The sequence below is a fragment of the Mesoplodon bidens genome, assembly GCF_964165515.1.
Source record: "Mesoplodon bidens genome assembly, chromosome: 9".
Lineage (NCBI taxonomy): Eukaryota > Metazoa > Chordata > Mammalia > Artiodactyla > Ziphiidae > Mesoplodon > Mesoplodon bidens.
The window spans coordinates 103,605,383-103,625,692 of NC_138166.1; the positions used below are offsets into that span (position 1 = coordinate 103,605,383).

The 20,310-nt window shown below is 40.2% G+C and overlaps 1 protein-coding gene across 5 annotated transcripts in view; it reads left to right on the plus strand.

The window, feature by feature from the left end:
* Nucleotides 1-20,310, plus strand: part of DPP6 (dipeptidyl peptidase like 6) — a gene marked incomplete at both ends in the record, with an annotated part of 1,069,187 nt that overhangs the window by 746,444 nt on the left and 302,433 nt on the right. For all 5 annotated transcript variants that reach the window (XM_081243456.1, XM_081243458.1, XM_081243455.1 and 2 more), the window contains one exon: nucleotides 365-459. In XM_081243456.1, coding sequence (XP_081099582.1) covers nucleotides 365-459 — 95 coding nt within the window. The remainder of the gene's footprint in view (nucleotides 1-364; nucleotides 460-20,310) is intronic.

Here is a 20,310-nt window from a genome sequence, read left to right on the forward strand (position 1 = left end):
CGGACTCTCAACCACTGTGCCACCAGGGAAGCCCCAGTAGTGGGTTTCTTAATCTTCTCTGTTGTGTCCACTCTATGTGTCCCACCGAAGAAAAGTCTAGAATGTTCTAAAGATTTTATGTGTGTATATGCTTGTGCTTTATATGTCAGTGTGCAGACTATGAGAAATGATTCAGAGAGAAACTTCACATGCAGTTATATGGAGAGGAGCATATTTAAAGGACCCATTTCACCATATTTAAGGACCCTTTGATGAAATGCAGGATATACTTTTGTTGGAACTAGTCAATTCATTTACCTGTGTCCATCAAAAGCTACGGAGTTCCTTGATGTTTCATGTTTCTGTTTTATTTCCTCTCTTGTAGATAAAGAATTCATCTACAGAGAGCAGAAAGGAAGTGTGATACTGCAGAACGTTGAAACAAATACTTCTACGGTGTTAATAGAAGGCAAAAAAATTGTAAGTCTCTCTTTAATGACAAAGATAATTTCAGTTTTCCCACCTTCAAGTCAGTAAAGCAGAAAATGACTTTAGGTTTCACCTTTTCGTATAGCCAAGCAGAAGCAATAAACTTGTAATACTACAGGCTGAGCAGCTACAGATAATGTGAAATTGAAACCACACTAATTTAATAAGATGAAATCACCATTTTTCTGAGTATACAGGAAATTTCTCTGCAGGTATTGGAAACAAGTGTTGCATATCATATATAATTCAAAGATAAGTCCTAAGGCTTTTGCACATTTACAGAACAATTGCAGTAATTCAGAGAATACTTCAGGACTGCTTGCTCCATCTCGTTTTTTTAAAAATTCATCTTCATGTGCACAGGGAATATTAATTTAGGCACTGACTATACTCTAATGACATTAAGTGATGTTTATGCTTTAGAACAAGTACTGAGTCAATATGAATGCCACTGCTTCATCATCTGGGAAAACCTATTTCCCCAAAGATAACGGCCTTAAGATTCGGAGTTCATGTAACAGTTAATGATATTTATTAAAGAATTGACTGAAGTTATGTACCAGAAATCAATTTAAAGAGAATTAACTCTTTTTTTCATATATGTTCATGCTTATTTTTAGAAGGAATAAATCTTCAGCTTTAGGGAGTTGATCATTTTCTTGTCCAATACATGGAGGAAATCAAAGGAAGAAACTAAGGCCAAGTCTGTGTTAAAAGCAAGAATTAAAACAGGCCACTGGGCCTCCCTGGTGGCGCAGTGGTTGAGAGTCCGCCTGCCGATGCAGGGGATACGGGTTCGTGCCCCGATCTGGGAGGATCCCATATGCCGCGGAGCGGCTGGGCCCGTGAGCCATGGCCGCTGGGCCTGCGCGTCCGGAGCCTGTGCTCCGCAACGGGAGAGGCCACAACAGTGAGAGGCCCGCATACCGCAAAAAGAAAAAAAAAAAAACAGGCCACTAATTCTCAATCAGAACCATCATAAGAAGCCTCTGATGAGAATCAGAAACACAGGAATCCTAGAATCCTGTGATCTGGGGATTAGAGACCATAGAAAAAATTAGCTGCCTGGTTTTACAGATAAGGGTCCCGAGCCCGGTTAGTGAGTGAGCTTTCCGGAGTCCTTGGGTGAGGATTCAGGCAGGGCCCTGAGCCTCGTCCCAGGGACAAGAAGGGATGAAAGGATGATTCCATCTTTGTGCTGCCCTATCCCCTGTCCCACACAAATGCTGCCCTACCTTCTCAAGAACATGACACTGCTGTTTAAATACTCTTCCTTTCTTTTTGGTGTAGCGATACCTTTTTCTTTAAGAATAAACATTTTATTGAGGTTTAGCATGGGCTGGATCCTGCCCTTTACAGAGACTGTTTGCTGGTGTAAGAGAGGCCTAGCAAGGTTGTATGATGGTGTAATTCCCAAAACAACAGGTATTGAATTCAGTAGTAGTTTGCAAAGTAGGACCCGACCTGGAAAGAATGAATGTGCCTGCATTTTTGCATTAAAAAATCATCTTTGGTAGAATGACTCCCATAAGAAAAGCTGATTCAACTCAAAAATACTGAAGTTGCAGAAATGTTTTTCTCATATTAATCGAAAGGGGAAAATGACCAGACCATTGCTGAGGGTAAGTACATGTTAATGCCAGGATGTTATTGATATCTCCTGTGAGGATGTCAGTTTGCTGAAAGCAGGGTAGTCGGTACAGCTGCACTTAGTAAGGAAATAGAAGACAAGGAACAGCCTTCTCTTTCTCTGATCAATAACTTGTGACAGGTCGTGTATTTTAACTGAAGTTGTTTTAGCCAAGTAATAAGGTGACTTCAGAAACCTCCTTAGGTAAAGAAAAAAGGAAGAGCTCATCTTGAAAATCAGAAGGTTTATTTTATATGATGAAATTGCTTCTTCAAATGTCATTTATTCACTCACCTCAGAAACATTTGTTGAGCACCAAATGTGTACAGCCTGATTGATACTATTCGTGATCATACCAGTTTATTCTTGGCTCAAAGCTACATGTAAAGGCTCCGGTAAACAGACCTCAGACGAAGGAAAGAGAGGAAAAGTCATTGGGGGCCTGCATCATCATTTAGAACACAGAAGCTCTGGATTTAAGTTCTCTTGAGCCAGTTAAACTTGTGCTTCAGTTACTCCATCTGCAAGTTAAAGCCGATGGAATGATCCAGCTCTCTGTATTTTCATGAGCAAGTATTAAGAAGGGGAAGCATGATGTTCTGAAGGGATCAGAGTCGGCGGACCCTCTGCTCCCAGGAGGGTGAGTGGGCTGGAGAGAGCGGGCACACAGGGCAGTGGCTCTTGCCCGGTTCTGCCCGCCTGCCTTTCCAATGCTGGTTCCCTAGGTGGTGTGGTCTCTCCTTATTTGAAACCTGAAAGCTTTGAGATTGTTTAAATGATAAAAGTAAGCTGAGGAAGAGAGCTGTGCTACCTGTGAAGCCACCTGTAATCTTTAGGTTGATCTTAAAACAACCTGAAACTAGTGGAGACATGAACATGAAGCAGTGAATGCCCAGGTCGGCAGAAGTTTAAAATATTAACCTACAATCTGACCTCTGACCTCGTTCTCTTTCCCCAGCCACTGAGAAGGACCCTCACACACAAGGTCACACCAGGGTACTCCAGCCTGCTGGCCTTGAGCATCCTCCTGGCTCCTTGGCTTCCGTGACTGGCTCTTTCCCGGGATGGATCAATGGAAGGGGAGGCAAATGAATGCAAACACTAGGCACTGCAGCAGAAGGGCCTTTGACATCGTTGATAATTATGCAAATGAGAGCTTGTGGTGTGCTGGGCTCACCTGGAGGCGTCTCACCTGCCCCCCCAGACAGCTTCCTTTGACCGAAAGGAATTCAGTCATCCCTTCTCACACCTCCAAATGGTAGAAATCAGATCACGAAATATTTCAGAATACCAGAAACACTTTAAATTGTGAGTTCACATAGACATTTAACCTTCTAAGGCAATTCCATCCTGGTTCACACTGTTATTTGCTTTCTTTTGGTTTTTATATTAATTTTTTGATGGTGAGATAGTCTCAGATCCTTCTTATTTGGTAGCATCTCATATTTGATGTGACATCAATTGATTTTAGGAAAAGCATTTGTCAAAATATCTTGGTCCCTTTTCCAACTTCTGTGTTTTTGGTTTTTATTTTATTTTTTATTTTTTATTTTTTTTTTTTTTGCGGTACGCGGGCCTCTCACTGTTGTGGCCTCTCCCGTTGCGGAGCACAGGCTCCGGACGCGCAGGCTCAGCGGCCATGGCCCGCGGCCCCAGCCGCTCCACGGCACGTGGGATCTTCCCGGACCGGGGCGCGAACCCGTGTCCCCTGCATCGGCAGGCGGACCCCCAACCACTGCGCCACCAGGGAAGCCCGGCTTTTATTTTTTATTTATTGGGGTATAGTTGCTTCACAGTGCTGTGCTGTAGAGCAAAGTGAACCGGCCGTCCGTATACACATATCCCCTCCCTTCTGGATTTCCCTCACGTCTGGGTCACCACAGAGCATGCAGTAGAGTTCCCTGTGCTCTACAGCAGGCTCTCACTCGTTATCTATTTATGCATAGTATCAATAGTGTGTATGTGTCAATCCCAATCTCCCAATTCATCCCCTCCCCCCTCCCCCTTTGGTGTCCGTACGTCTGTTCTCTACTTGTGTCTCTGTTTCTGCTTTGCAGATAGGTTCATCTGTACCACTTTTGTAGATTCCACACATATGCGTTAGCATATGACATTAGTTTATCTCTTTGTGACGTACTTCACTCTATGACAGTCTCGAGGTCCATCCACGTCTCCACAGATTTTTGAGGTGCTCCGTTAGATTTCTGCAGGGAAGGATATCACAAACACATCGTCTCTGAATGAGCTCGGACATCTGCTGCTCAGTAGTCAGGCTCGTTGGAGGCAGGTTCTAGCTGATTTAATTTGGTCTCTTCCACGGAGCTTGGCACTGTGACCTGCGCATAGCGGGTGTTCTGTAACTGTGTGTTCTGTGAATGGATATAAAAGACACAAAACCGAGGTGAGCGGCTTCCCCGAGCGTCAGTGTGGTGAGAGGTTTGGGGCGGTCCCTGACCCCCCTCCTCCCCGCGGGCACTGCTCTCTGCTCCACAGTGACAGGTCCTCAGGCAGCTGTGCAAGCTCCGTGTACCCCGTCCTGTCCCTCAGGAGCGTTGTCTGGATGATATGAGAGGACAGACGTAGAATGTGGGTGCAAGTCAGTGTGGCTCAGGATGGTCAGGTGGACTGGAGGACCCGGGCAGCTCAGGGCTCAGGCACACGGGGTGACCCGGTCAGCAGCAGGGAGGGGGAACGGGCCTCCCTTGACTTCGAGCTCCTTCCCTGCAGGAAGTGTGTCTGGGCTGCCTCCCAGGGTGAGGCAGGGGCATTCTCTCCGATTTCTAAAAGTAAAACCTAAACTAACTTCCACGTGGATTACATACAGGCAGACCTCATTTTATTGAGCTTTGCAGATGCTGCGTTGTTTTGCATATTGAAGGTTTGTGGCAACCCTACGTCAAGTAAGTCTTTTGGCGCCATTTTTCCAACAGCATTTGTTCAGTGTGTGTCTCTGTGTCACCTTCTGGCAATTCTCACAGTATTTCAAACTTTTTCATGACTATTATATTTGTTATGGGAACTGTAATCAGTGGTTTTTAATGTCACTATTGTAATGATTTGGGGGCACCATGGAGCACATCCATACAAGACGGAGAACTTAACTGAAAATGTTGTGTGTGTTCTGACTGCTCCACCAACTGGCCGTGCCCCTGTCTCTCCCTCTCCTCAGGCCTCTCTGTCCCCTGAGATACAACAATATTGAAATTAGGGCAAGTAATAACCCTACAAGTTCCTCTAAGTGTTCAAGTGAAAGGAAGAGTCGCATGTCTCTCACTTCAAATCAAAATCTGGAAATGCTGAAGCTGAGTGAGGAAGGCGTGTGGAAAGCTGACAGGCTGAAGGCTGGGCCTCGCGCTCCAAACAGTTAGCCAAGTTGTGAATGGAAAGGAGATGTTCTTGAAGGAAATTAAAAGTGCTCCTCCAGTGAACACGCGAATGATAAAACGAAACAACCTTATTGCTGATATGGAGAAACTTTTAGTGTTCTGGATAGAAGATCAAACCAGCCACAACATGGCCTGAAGTCAACATGGCCTAATCCAGAGCAAAGCCCTAACTCTCTTCAAGTCTATAAAGGCTGAGAGAGATGGTGAAGCTGCAGATAAACACCTTGAAGCTAGCAGACGATGTTTCATGAGGTTTGAGGAAAGAAGCCATCTCCATGATATGAAAGTGCAAGACGAAGCAGCAAGTGCTGATGTAGAAGCTGTGGGTCATCCAGCAGGTCTAGCTAAGATAATGAATGAAGGTGGCTGCACTAAACAACAGATTTTCAGTGCAGATGAAACAGCCTTACGTTGGAAGAAGATGCCATCTAGGACTTTCATACTAGAGAGGAGAAGTCAATGCCTGGCTTCAAAGCTTCAAAGCACAGGCTGACTCTCTTGTTAGGGGCTAATGCAACTGGTGACTTTAAGCTGAAGCCAGTGCTCATTTACCATTCCAAAAATCCTAGGGCCCTTAAGAATTATGCTAAGTCTTCTCTGCCTGTACTCTATAAATGGAACAACAAAGCCTGGATGACAGCACATCTGCTTACAACATGGTTTACTGAATATTTAAAACCCACTGTTGACATCTACTGCTCAGAAAACAAGATTCCCTTCAAAATACTACTGCTCATAGGCAGTGCACCTGGTCACCCAAGAGCTCTGATGGAGACGTACAATGAGATTTATGTTGTTTTCATGCCTGTGAACACATCCATTCTGCAGCTCATGGATCAAAGAGTAATTCTGACTTTCAAGTCTTACTATTTAAGAAAATACATTTCGTAAGGCTGTGGCTGCCAGAGATGGTGATTCCTCTGATGGATCTGGGCAAAGTCACTTGAAGACCTTCTGGAAAGGACTCACCATTCTAGATGCCATTAAGACTATTCATGATTCCTGGGAAGAGGTCAGTATCTCAGCATTAACAGGAGTTTGGAAGAAGTTGATTCCAGCCCTCATGGGTAACTTTGAGGAGTTTAGGACTTCAGTGGGGGAAGTAACTGCAAATGTGGTGGAAACAGCAAGAGAACTAGAATCAGAAGTAGAGCCTGAAGACATTACTAAAATGCTGCAATCTCGTGATAAAATTTGAGCAGGTAAGGAGTTGCTTCTTATTGATGAACAAAGAAAGTGGTTTCTTGAGATGGACTCTATTCCTGGTGAAGATGCTGTGAAGATTATTGAAATGACAACAAAGGTTTTAGGATATTACATGAACTTAGTTGATAAAGCAGCTGCAGGATTTGAGAGGATAGACTCCAATTTTGAAAGAAGTTCTACTGTGGGAAAAATGCTTTCAAACAGCATTGCACGCTTGAGAAATTGTTCGTGAAAGGAAGAGTCAATGTGGCAAACTTCACTGCTGTCTTATTTTAAGAAATTGCCACACCACCCCACTGATTTCTTCCTCTTCTCTCCCTCCCTCTCTCTCCTTCCCTCCCTCCCTCCCCCTGTCCCTCTCCCCTCCCTCTCCCCCTCCCCCTCCCCCTCTCCCCTCCCTCTCCCCCTCCCTCTCCCTCTCCCTCTCCCCGCCTGCCCCCAGGAGTGCATTTACAGTGGACTTAATGATATTGATTTCTCAGGGGCTGTAATTCATACAGAAACTTACTGTTATCTCTCCAATCCGTCTAAAACATAATACACCAAAAATTCTCTGGAGGATGAAGTGTTAGCCTTTGCTTGAGATTCAAGTTTTTAAAGCTGAAATAGTCTTTGCAGATTATGTAATTCAAACCCTTCTTTTCTTTGATGAGGAAACCAAGACGGTCCACAGACAGCAGTGGCTTGACCTCCACTTCACGAGCTGTTGACCCAGCAGGTCCATTCAGTATAGCCTCTGTGTTACCTGTGATGTTCATCCTTTTTACACCCTCTTTACCGAAAATACCAGCGGTAACAAGGAGTGGGACAATGGATACAGTCATTCACTGTATTATTTAAATTGTTCCAGGTGTTTGGGAAAGCAACTTGGCAATATATTCAAGATTAATAAAAATATTTATGTCTTTTGACTCATTCCAGGGAATTTTTCATAAGTAAATTATCTAGAAAGTTTTTAAAAACAGTGAAAAATACCTGAAACTAAAGAAATAAGTAAATAAAAATAAATAAAATATGATGTAGCCATTAAAATAATAGTTAGGAAGGCTATAAAATAATATGAAAAATATTTATGATGTTATACTAAATAGACACAGAAGCATACAATATTAATACACTTCAGTTAACAGCTGTCAACATCATCTATGTTCATTGAAAAGGCTGGGAAGTGAACATTGAACTCTGGCAGTAGCTTGTCATGTTAGGTGGTGAAATTTTGTGTATTATTTTCCAGTGTGATGATTTCCATAATTACTGTTTCAATGCTGTTTACTCAATAATTTTAATCAGATTTTTTAAAATTCAGCCTTACATTTCAAAGACATTAGACTTCTTCCATTGATAAATATGTAAGAGCTGTAGATGGTTCCTGGAAACATTTGGAAGAGAAAACAAGTAAATTTTAAAAAAGCATCCTGTCATTATGCTTATGTCAGGTTTTCTCACTTTTTATGTCTTTACTAGTTTAATTACTAATCTACTTGTTTTAATTACTTATTTAAATTACTAGATTAACATTTAAATAAAAAGCCTTTTTGTTTCTCTAATTTCTCTCTCTGATTGTATACAATCATTAGCCTGTGGAATTTGAATTTTTATCTCTCTCTAAAAATTAATGAATTCTGACTCCTCACAGGGAGGGACATAATTACTAGTATGATTAGAGCCATTCCAGAATTACTAGTATGATTAGAGCCATTCCAGAATCCAGGAGAGAAACAACAGAGGACCTCTGGAAGATGTGCTTCTCATCTCAACCATATTCTTCCCCAAACAGATGCTGCCAGACCCACAGCTAGAACAACCTCTGTGGTGGCGCCAGCCATGCCCAGGGAGCATTTCCACCCCAGGCTGACTGCACTTGGCACCCAGGTTACAGCAAGGAAGGAGGAATAGCCTTGTTTTTGTCCATAATTCAGAGGGTAAACTCTGGCACCAATGGTGCCCATTGAAATGTTTTATTTGGCCCACAGAGTAGTTTTTTACAAACTTAACATCCAGATTTCTGGCTTCTCTTGAAAAACTGGAAGATCTGGCAACAGCGAGACCTAATTCTCTCACAGATCCAAATCTGGCTGGTGGGGCAGGTAGCAGCTGGCCTGTCCCCATAGTTGACCACAAGCACTGGCCTCTGACCAGACTGGCCTCAGGGTTTCAAACCCCCTTAGTCCAGGAACAAAAGCGTGGCCTAAAAAGTCAATGTCTTTTGCGAGAATGTTGTAGAAAGCCTTGGTACAGACTGTCTCTCTGTATTCTGTATTTGCTTCTGTGTCTGCATGGTTCTGCCCATCCTCTGTGTCCCTCTGTGTTTTTCTGTTTTCCTCTGGTGTCTCAGATGATCACTTTCATTTTATTCCTGATTTTTTTCTTTTACTCTTTTCCCCTCTCTTTGTCTACTTCTCATATGACAAGACAGAACAAAAAACAAAAGTACCTTTGACTTATTTTAGTTCTCATTTTCATTTCCTAGGCTATTGCTTTTAATTTTTTAAGTTGTAAGTAGGACAGATCATTTTCAAATGATTCTTTTCTTTTTTTCTATTTAAACAATTTTTATCAAAATACAGTTGATTTACCATGTTGTGTCAGTTTCTGCTGTACAGTATAGTGGTTTAGTTACACACATATATATTCTTTTTCATATTCTTTTCCATCACAGCTTATCACAGGATGTTGACTATAGTTCCCTGTGCTCCACAGTAGGACCCTGTTGTTTATCCATCCTATATGTACTGGTTTGCATCTGCTCATCCCAGACTCCCAATCCTTCCCTCCCCCATGTTTTTCGGTTTTAAAGTACACGAGTAGCATATCTCATACCTGTGTCTTTAAAAGACCTGAAGAGAAGTAAAGTGGCAGCTTGATCTTTCTGGCCCCAAACGTGCTGTTCTCTGCAGGTGAGGGGCGGCCGGATGCCGCCGTGCTGTCATACCTTCACCTCGTCATTTGACATTAAGGGACAGTCTTCTCTGAGCAAGGCCCCGGGCTGCACAAGGTGGGTGGGTGGACGGACACAGGATTTGTAAACCACAGTGTTTACTCCTGCGAAGCGTTCAGCCCAGATCTAAAGGAAGTCAGAAGATCTGAATGAATGAAATATATTCTGAGTTGAGGCCCCGTGTGGGACGGGAACAAGGTGAGGAAGGAGAGAAGGGTATTGGTGTCGACAGTAGATGAGGGTGTGAAGAGGGAGCGTTCCAGCGGCCCCTGAAAGGCGACTGCAGCCTGGAGAGAAGTGGGAAATGGCACCCTGGCAGCGTGAACAGGCGGAGTAACAAAGGTTCGTGGGCAGACCACGTAGCAAGCTGTCTTGACCTGGTGTAGCTCTACGGGGAGGGGCTCGGAAGGCTGGGGCTTAAAGGCCCAGGAAGAAGAGCAAGTCATCAAGTACTGTTCTTAGCGGGCTCGTCTTTACTCTGTAGGAAATTGGAGTGGACAGGTTTCTCGAGGACAAGTGTGTGTTTTAGGAAAGTAACTCCAGACCAGTATGAAAGGGGATTTGGAGAAGAGAATGAGTCTAGGCAAGGAGCCCCCAGGGGCTGCTTCAGGTCCAGGTGAAGAGGCATGAGGCCCTGAATGAAGGCAGGAAAGCGGGGAGTGGAGTGGGTGTACGTCTGAGTGTGGAGGTAGAATTGAGAACAAATGGCGACATCTTGTGCGCAGGTGAGTGAGGCTGCAGCAGTGGTGTGTGTTGTCTGGGGGTTTTGACCCTTGTTCATGGGAAGAATGGCAAAATCTCAGAGACACGGAGGCTGGAGAAGGAAGGCGTGGTGGAGGGGAAAACCAGGGATACTTGAGGAGGAGGATGCTGCAAGGTTTATGCAGGATAAATCAAGTAATGGTTGATATTTGAGTGCTTACAGTGCAAGCAGAATTATCCTGAACACTGTACATGTATCAGCTTATTTAATTGAAATCCTTAGGAATCCTGTGAACAGCAGTACTTCGTTACTCTTGCTTTGTAGATGAGAAAGCTGAAGTTTATGGAGGTTAAAATAACTTTTTCTCGTAGCTGGGAGCTGGGAGTCCTGAGAACTGAGCTCAGCTTTGTCTAATTCCAAACAAAATTATTTCTAAATTGCGTAAAGTATCCAGCTGCAGCCTTTGTGCCCACAGGGCTCCAGAGGGAACTGAGGCCAGCATCCCACGACTGAGAACGGTGCCCAGCTTCAGAGGCGTGTTCATACCTGTGGTCCACCGTCGCATACCACAAGATTGCTCCTGGAGGCTGCTGCATGTTGCCTAAAATAAAGATTACAGATGCAAAATAGTGTGTCAGCCTAATGCAAAAATGCTGATGCACCTGAGTGCACAGAATGATCCATTTTCAAGGTTAGAGAGAATTCAGCTTGTGAAACCGTCTGGAGGCTTTTCTCAGTGGTTGAGCTTTCATCCTCCTTCCTCCTGTTCTATAGCGACTGCATGTTCAGGTTTTCTCTGGCTCTCACAAGCAGTGCTGGGAGTGGCACCTGGGGCTGTCTGATTCCAAATGAAATGATTTTTAGGCGAATTAGGGGCCCAGGTGCAGGCTGTGCTACCTCGTCCACGAGTTCCCCTCTTCCTTATTGACTAGGGAGGGTGAGATTACAGTTGTCCATTTATTTTGTTTAATACGTGTTCCCCTAGAGTTGCACAAAGTGTCCTCTTAGAAATCATTTAATCTTGTCAGTGTTTGGCTTTTGTTTTATCATTACTAATCTTGTGTATTTAGGTTTTTTTTTTTCCTTTATGAGGAGATTGTTTTCACAAAACAGCCTATGGATATATTGATGCTTTGTACTCTTCATTTACCTTCTATTACTTGATAATTTGGAGCATTCTATCATTTTATCTCTCTCTCTCCCACCAATGGCCACCTTTCTTTCTCTGCATTCCTGATCACATACATATTTATGTAGTACAAGAAAACAAGACACAACCATTTAGATATGCATCTCACCAGAAACAGGCCTATAGTTTTATATATATATATGGAATCCTCATATATGTAGACCAATACTTTTTAAAGTCAGAATAATGTTATTAAAAATTGTGTTTTTGATAACTAAATAGCCCTAAATAATGCAAAATGTAAACTATACACCAATCTCACTAGTGAGCATAAATGCAAAAATTGTAAATAAAATATTGGCAAGTAGAATTCAGTCATGTGTCAAAATCATAATGTGCTCTGAACAAGTAAGGTCTAATCATGACAATGATGTCATGAAATCAATCAACAAAATTAATTACAACTGCAAAATAACAGAAAAATACTTATGATTATATCACAAGATGCTGAAAGGCCATCTGGTAAAATTTATCAACCACTCCTAATAAAAATTCCAGGTAAGAAAAGAATAAAAACTGCTTAAATATGGTGAAGACTATTTATCACGAACCAACTAGCAGTGAAAACATTTCTAAATGGCAAACAATAAAACCATTTCAATTACAGTCGGGAAGGAATAGTCAACATCATCATTAATATTTAATATGTTCTTAGAGATCATGGGAAATGCAGTATACAAGCAAACTACATGATTGGAATAGGAACTGGGAAAAAATTATATCCCTTTTTCTGATAACATAATTCTATCTTAGAAAACCTAACAGAGATTAGTTTTTAAAAACTACTGCAGTTAATAAGAAAATTTATTAATATGGCTAAATACAAAAATACATAAATAAATCAATGCCTTCTCTCTTCATTAACATAAGTATCTAGAAGTAGAAATGGAGAAAATACTCCATTCACAATAAGAACAAAAACTATAAAAAGACCTAGAATAAATCTAAGAACAGCATAAAGAATAAGCAAACTATAAAATCTTGTTGACGATTTGGAAAAAAAATGAAAGATACAATGTAACGTTAGGTGATAATATAGTATTTAAAATGTTAATTCTCTTAAGATCGATATAAAACTTTAACATATTCCTAATTAGAACTTTGAAAAAAATTAGTGTTGAACATTTGATAAAATATTTTAATTGACATATATGAGAATAAACATCTGAATTTAGCCACAGAAAGTTTCAAAATATATAGTAACATGTACTCCTTTACCTGATATTAAAACACATAACAAACACATTGTACTCAACTCAATCACATTAATAACTAATACTACTAATAATAGCTGATAGCACCAGGCATTGTAATTATGTCATTGAATTTCACATCAACCATGATATTATCTCCATTTTATAGAGGCACAGAGAAGCTAAGAAATGTTCTAAATTTCACATAGTAAATGTTCCAAGCAGAGTGTGACTCACAGGCTCTTTGACCCCAAAGTATAAGCTTAAAACCGTAAAATTTTGCATAGGAATAGCCTAGAGAGCAGTAAAAGACCCAATAATTCAGAAGTGGGTTTCAATATAAAGGGTATTTGATATATAAAAATCATTGGGGGAGATGATCACATAATTAGAAAACAATATGAGCATAACTTAATTCTTTATCTACAAGGAAATAATGTCTCATTTCACAGGCATACAAAATTAATTTCCAATTGTATTAAAGATATAAATGTTGAAAAGAATCTATCATTTGGTTTAGTACAAAAGAGAGAAAAATTTTTAAATGGGAAATCCAGAAGCTATAAAAAAGAGAGCCATATTTAACTTACCATAAAAGAGCTTTAAGTCTCAAAATTTAAAAAGGCAGAATTGGTGGAAAAATAATGGACAATATTTGCAATCCAGGTAACAAATAAAAGGCTAATATCTACAGTCTACAAGGAGCTCTTTCAAATTGATCAGAAAAAGACAAATAATCTAAAATAGACAAAACATTGCAGGAACATCCCTCAGACAAACCTGAAACCAAAGCCTACTTTGCTTGGGAAAATGTATCTTTGATTCATAGTCTTGGTGCAAATGTTTAGGAAATGTGCTAAGTTGAGTTTTGCATCCATTACTTGCACCTGGTGAAAAGGTGGACATACAGCCTATAATTTTCACACCCAGGGGGCATGGGGACTGAGATTGTCAAAAATGAGTGAAACTCTACCTAAGAATGGCAATGATGAGCTTCTCAAACAGCCTAATGAAATTCTGCCTGTCTCAAGTAGTATCACTGGCAGCTGACCCTCCATCAAGAGATGTGACCTATGATGGTTTTCAAGTGTAGAAAGTCACACTCTTTGCTTGTTTCTCTTGGTGTTATCTTTGTACCAGTAACATTATTGCCACTCTTATAACAACTGAGGATATAGTCATTCATTTATTCAGCAAATATTTAGAGAGATTCTATTAAGTGCCAGTCACTGTTAGGCACTGGGAATACAATATGACAAAACAAACTAAAATTCTCTTCTTGACATTTGGTCCTGGCTATGAGAGTATAAGATGATCATTCTTATACTCTCCTAACACAACTGTAGAACAGGGTAAAATATAGGGTAAAAATACAATTTTCATATATTGGAAAACAGGCAGCTCACACCTGTGACCACTGAGAAAAGGAAAACAAATTAAATGAACCAAACAGCCAGCTGATCTTCTGCATGAATGTTCTTGCTGGACTTCAGCACAAGGAGGAAGATGGAAGTCCTTCAGTCTTGCTGAGTTAAGGAGAAGATCAGAGTTCATGTGGAAAAAAGATGGCTGCAATTTATGAAACAGACAACCCAAGAGGAGGAAGCTAACTAGAGGATACTTGAGAAATCTGCATAGTGTTCCCTTTGAGACTTTGGTTAATTGTTGATCTTTATTTATAAAACGTGAAACACCCCAAGGCAGGACAAAATAAAGTTTCAAGTAAAGAGCAAAATTATAGGACACTTTAAGAGGAAAAATTCCCAGAGCTCATACATCACCAGGGATCATTTAAGTGTCTCCTGGCCATGAGATATTAAGCAGAGACTCCAGAAGAGCAACCCCTTAAGAATGAGGCTCACCTAGCCCCAAAAATCATGGTTATTGTAGAAACAGCCTTTAGAGCATCTTCAAAACAAAACTGAAAGAATTAAGTTAGTCTGCAAGTAATTAACTGCCTGTCATAAAAAGTCCAACATGCTTTGAAGGAACACACAAAAAAAATCCAAGATTCAACAAGAGAAAATTCAAAATATCTGGTGTTATTTCTTAAATTACTATATATACAGAGAGGCAGAAAAATGTGACCCATCATAAGGAGAAAAATCGGTCAATAGAAACAGACCCACAAATAACAGATAACGGAATTAGCAGAAAAACACATTAAAACTGCTAAGATAAATATGTTCCAAATGCTCAAGAATATGAAGAAAACCATGAGTATAGTGAAGAGAAATTGAAGACTGTAAAATACCCAAATAAAATTTCCAGAGATGAAAAATATAAAAATTTAAAACTCCAGATTAATAGCCGATTAGGCACCACGGAAGGAAAAAATAAATTAAACTTTAACTAATAGCAATACAAACTATCCAAAATGAAGAACAGAGAGGAAAAAAGACCTAAAAAAACATGAACAGAGTCACAATGACTTGTTGAACAATATAAAGTGAAGTAAGATACTTGTTATTAATGCCCCAGAAAGAGAAGAGAGAAAAGACAAAACACACTTTTGAAGAAATAGTGACTGAGTTTTTACCACATGTGGTATAAAAACTCAATAAACCCTGACCATAAGAAATATAAAGAAAACCACACCAAAGCAAGTTACACTATGATAATCAAGTTTTGAAAACCAGTGAAAAATAGAACACCTTAACGGCAGCCAAAGCAAAGAGACATTTGTACAGAAGAACAAACGTAAGTGTAACAACAGACTCTTCACCAGAAGATGCTATGCAAGCCAGAAGAAAGTGGAGTGACACCTTGAAGGTGCTGGGAAAAAAATAAAACTGTTAATCTAGAATTCTATATGCAGCAAAAGTACCTTTCAAAAATAAAGATAAAGTATCCAGAGATAAAATCTAAGATAATTCATTGGCCATGTACCTGCACACTGAGAAATTTAAAGGACATTCTTTGGAGTAAGAAAGGTTTTACCAGATGAAAAGTTGGGTGTACATAATAGAGTGACAAGTGCCAGGAATGATAAATATGGTCAATGTGTGGCTAGGCTTTTGATGGAAGTTTAGGTAAAATGAATTACCTAGTCCTGAAAAAAAATACATCTCTCTTTTTATAAAAGGTTTCTTTAAATGTGAAATATATCCAGTTCCTCTTAATGTTATGTAACCTTATGTAAGATTTCTGAACCTTTTCTCCTACTCTAAAAATTGACTTAAGAAACACCAACATACACACCTAAAATCTTTGGAACATGTTGTAACTTTCTCAAGCATGTCACGCAGGGGCAGAAAGCTGATCCAATATAGAATGGAAAATAACTGCAGTATAAAGGACAGATATTCCTCATATCCCCATGTTTATTATGTACACAAGCTCCCCTTATTACTCCCAGAGGATTTTAAGGTTAGTTTTAAAAAGCAAGACCCAATTATAAGCTATCTATGATATCTACCTTAAATATGAAGACATAGGTTAAAATTAAATGGTTGTAAAAAAGATATACCATGCAAACACTAACCAAAGATAACCAGAAATAAAAAGAAAGATTTCATAATGATAAAGGAGTCAGTTCATTAAGAAGACATGAGAATCCTGAAGGTGTATTCAACTAGCAATAGAGCTACAATACTTCAAGCAACAATTGCTTGAACCAAAAGCAGAAATGGACAAATTCACAATTGTAGTTGGTGATTCAAACAATCTGCTCTTAGTAATTGATAAAACATGTAGAAAAAAGCTTAGTAAGCATACAGAAATTCTTGAAAACACAATTAACCCAACTGACCTGACATTTGTAGATCCCACCACTCAACAGCAGAGTACATATTCTTTCTGAGTGCACATGGGATATTTACCATGATAGACCATAGTCTGGGCCATTAACATAGCCTCAATATATTTCAAAGCTTGAAAATTATACAAAGTATGTTCTCTAACAAATACAAAATTAAACTAGAAACCAATAGCAAAAAAAAAATCTGGAAAATATCCTGATGATTAGAAATTAAACACCATACTTCTGAATAAAAAATTGGCCAAAGAAGAAATCAAATGGAAATTAGAGAATAGTTTGAAATGAATGAAAATAAAAATACATAATATCAAAATATACAGTATGCAGCTAGGCAGTATACTTAAAGGGAAATTTATAGCTTTAAGTGCTTATATCTAAGCTTTCACCATAAGAAACTAGGGAAAAAAGAAGAAAAAGTAAACCTAAGTACACAAAAGGAAGGTAATAAAGAGAAGAAATCAACCATATCGAAAACAGAAAAAATAGAAAAACTAAAGAATACTCAAAGCTGTTTTTTGGAAAAGATTAATAAAATTGATGAAGAACGAAGACAAAGGACAAAACAACCAATATCAGGAACAGAGGCGAGACCATCACTACAGATATTACGAGGATAATAGAAAATATTTTGAACAGCTTTCTATCAATAAATTTGACAATGCAAATGAAACAAATAAATGCTTGAAAGACACAAATTATCACAGTTCACTGAAGATGCAGCTGGCAATCTGAATAGTCCTATGTTGACATAAAAAATCTAATTAAGGGCTTCCCTGGTGGCGCAGTGGTTGAGAGTCCGCCTGCCAATGCAGGGGACACGGTTCGTGCCCCGGTCTGGGAGGATCCCACATGCTGCAGAGCGGCTGGGCCCATGAGCCATGGCCGCTGGGCCTGTGCGTCTGGAGCCTGTGCTCCGCAACGGGAGAGGGCACAATGGTGAGAGGCCCACGTACCGCAAAAAAAAAAAAAAAAAAAAAATCTGATTAATAGTTTAAAACCTCCACATATAGAAAATTCAAAGCCCAAATGTTTTCACTGGTGAATTCTAGCAAACATTTAAGGAAAACATAATACTGATTCTACACAAACTCATAAAACAAATAGAAGAAGAGGAGGAATAATTTTCCAAATTATTTCTTGGAGCAGCACTACTCTGAAATAAAAACCAAACAAAGATATTGCCAGAAAAGAAAACCACAATTTTCCTCATGAACACAGGTTCAAAAATCCTCAACAGAATATTAGCAAATCACATCTAGCAATATATAGAAGTGGTGACACAACATGGCCAAAGAGTTTATCCCAGGAATGCAAGTTTGGCTTACCGTTTAAAAATCAAACAATGTAATTTACCATATTGACAGATTTTAAAAAGCTACAACCTAATCATCTCTCAGTAATGTAGAAAAAGCAACTGAGAAAATGCAACATTCATTATAACACTCAACATTTATTATAAAAACTCTGAGGAAACTGGAAATAGATAAGAACATCTTCAACCTGATTAAAGGCATCTACAAAAAAAAATGCACCACTAATATCACACTGAATAGTGAAGAGTGAATGCCTTCTTCATAAGATTGGGAAAAGGTGAGGTGTCCACTCTCATGACTTCTACGCGGCATCATACTGGCAGTTCCCTAGAGTGTAACTGGCTATAAAAAGAAGCAAAAAGCATCCAGTTAGGAAAGAAAGGAGAAAACTCTCCACAGGGGAGAAGAATGAGTATGTAGAAACTTCTAAGGAATCTACCAAAAAATACCCACAATTAATGTAATTTAGCAAGGTTGCAGAGCATAAGGTCCTCAGGGTACCAAAGTCTGTTATATTTCTGTAAGCAATAAACAACTGGATATTGAAATTAAGACATACATGTGTATTTTATTTATATATATATGTGTGTGTGTAAAATACCAATAATACTAAATACTTAGGGATAAGATCTGTGTGCGGTAAACTACAAAACATGGCCAAGAGAAATTAAACATTTTTTTTTGGAGAAAACCCTCCTTTCAAGGAGCTTACATTCTAATGGAGGAGACAGGAAATAAATAAATAAATGTAACATATATTTTGTTTCAGATAATTATTATTCTAGGGAAATAAGGAAAGAGAGTTATAAAAAATTAGAGGCCAGCCTGTTAAAGTTTGTAGATATAATGGCTATTCAAGGACATGGAAGTCCTCATGCAAAAGATGACTTTTGAGAAAAAAGATGAAAGAAGTGAGAATCTAGAGTTTCAGGCAGAGAGAAGAGCAAACAGAGCGTCCTTGAGACAGCACTGCCTGGCTTGCTCTGAGAAGGTGTGGACACTGGTGGGGTGGGCGAGAGAGCTGATGGGGACCCTGGCCAGGCAGGGCTACTGCTCAGTCACAACTTTGACTTATACTGAGTGTGATGGGAGGCTGTGTGGGTGGGCTTCAGGCAAGGCACAGTATCATGATTTACGTAGTTAAAAGCTGGCCCTGGCCCCTGTGGCTAGCAGAGGCTGCAGTGGGGCAAAGACAGAACCTGGGGATGCAGCTGGAAGGTCACTGCAATAGCTCAGGAAAACAAGGCCCATGCCTTAGACTGGGGTGGTGGCGGCAGGGAGGGAAGGGTTCTGAGTGTCCTTTGGTGGTAGACCAGCAGGGTTCTCTGATCAACTGGATCTCAGGTGTGTAAGACAGAGAGAAAGAGAAAAGATGGCTAAGAGTTTGGCCTGAGCAGCTGAGTGAGTGGGGTTGCTACATCTGACATGAGCAAGGAGCTGCCAGGAGCTGCAGGGGGAGGGGGTAGGATGTGAGGGGCTTGGTTTTGTGCACGTTGACATGAGGTGCCCGTTTGATATCCAAGTGGAGAGATGTCAGGGAGGCAGTTAGATAGACGAGTCTGAAGGTCGAGGTCAAGTCCAGACCAGGTTGGGAGATCTGGACAGAGACTTGACTGTTGGAATCCTCAGCAGATACATGGATTTTTAGCTACCAGGCTGGATGATATCACCTGGGAGGTGATTTCTTATGGAAGAGTAAAGAGGTCCAAATAATGAGTGTTGGATACTCCGGGATTCAGAGGTCAGAGGAACCAAGGGAACCTGCAAAGGGGCATTTGAAAACAAGTGGCAAGGGAAGTAAGAGAGAAACCAGTGTACCCTGGCCGCCAAGTGAAGACAGGGTTTGGGAGGAGACAGTGGTCAGTAGCACCAAGTACAGTGAGAGCTGAGGAATTAGCATGACATTTAGCGACTGAGCCTCTGGTAACCTTGAGAAGAGGGGTCTTGGTCGAGGTGGGGTGAAAACATGATAGGAGCGAGCTTAAGAGAGGATGGGAGAAAACTCAGTGTAGGAAATACTTTCAAGGAGATATGGATAGACAGTTCTCTGAAGATAAAATCCACATTGCCTAAAACATCTCCAGTGGGGATTGAATGTAAGCAGAGAAATAAACTAAGCTATGAGTGAGGCACCACTTCACACCCATCAGAGGGTCAAAATGGAAGAAAATACAGTGACTTGTTGCTGCCAAGGAAGGGAAGAAAGGGTGCATTCCTACATCCGTAGTGAGAATGTTCATTTCAAGAACAATTTTGAAAAGAAATTTGGCAATATCTATTTAAATTTTTAAAAAACTTATACATCATCAATTCTCCCCTTAGAACTCTACCCTGTAAAATAATTAAAATAATCATACACACACCAGTAAAGATATATGGATAAGGACCCTTATTACAACATTGTGTATAATAACAGTAGACTGGAAACACGTCACAGTTGACCCTCATCATTCACGGCTTCCATATTTGCAGATTCACCTTGTGCTAAAGTTTATTTGTGACCCCCAAGTTAATACTCAGGGTG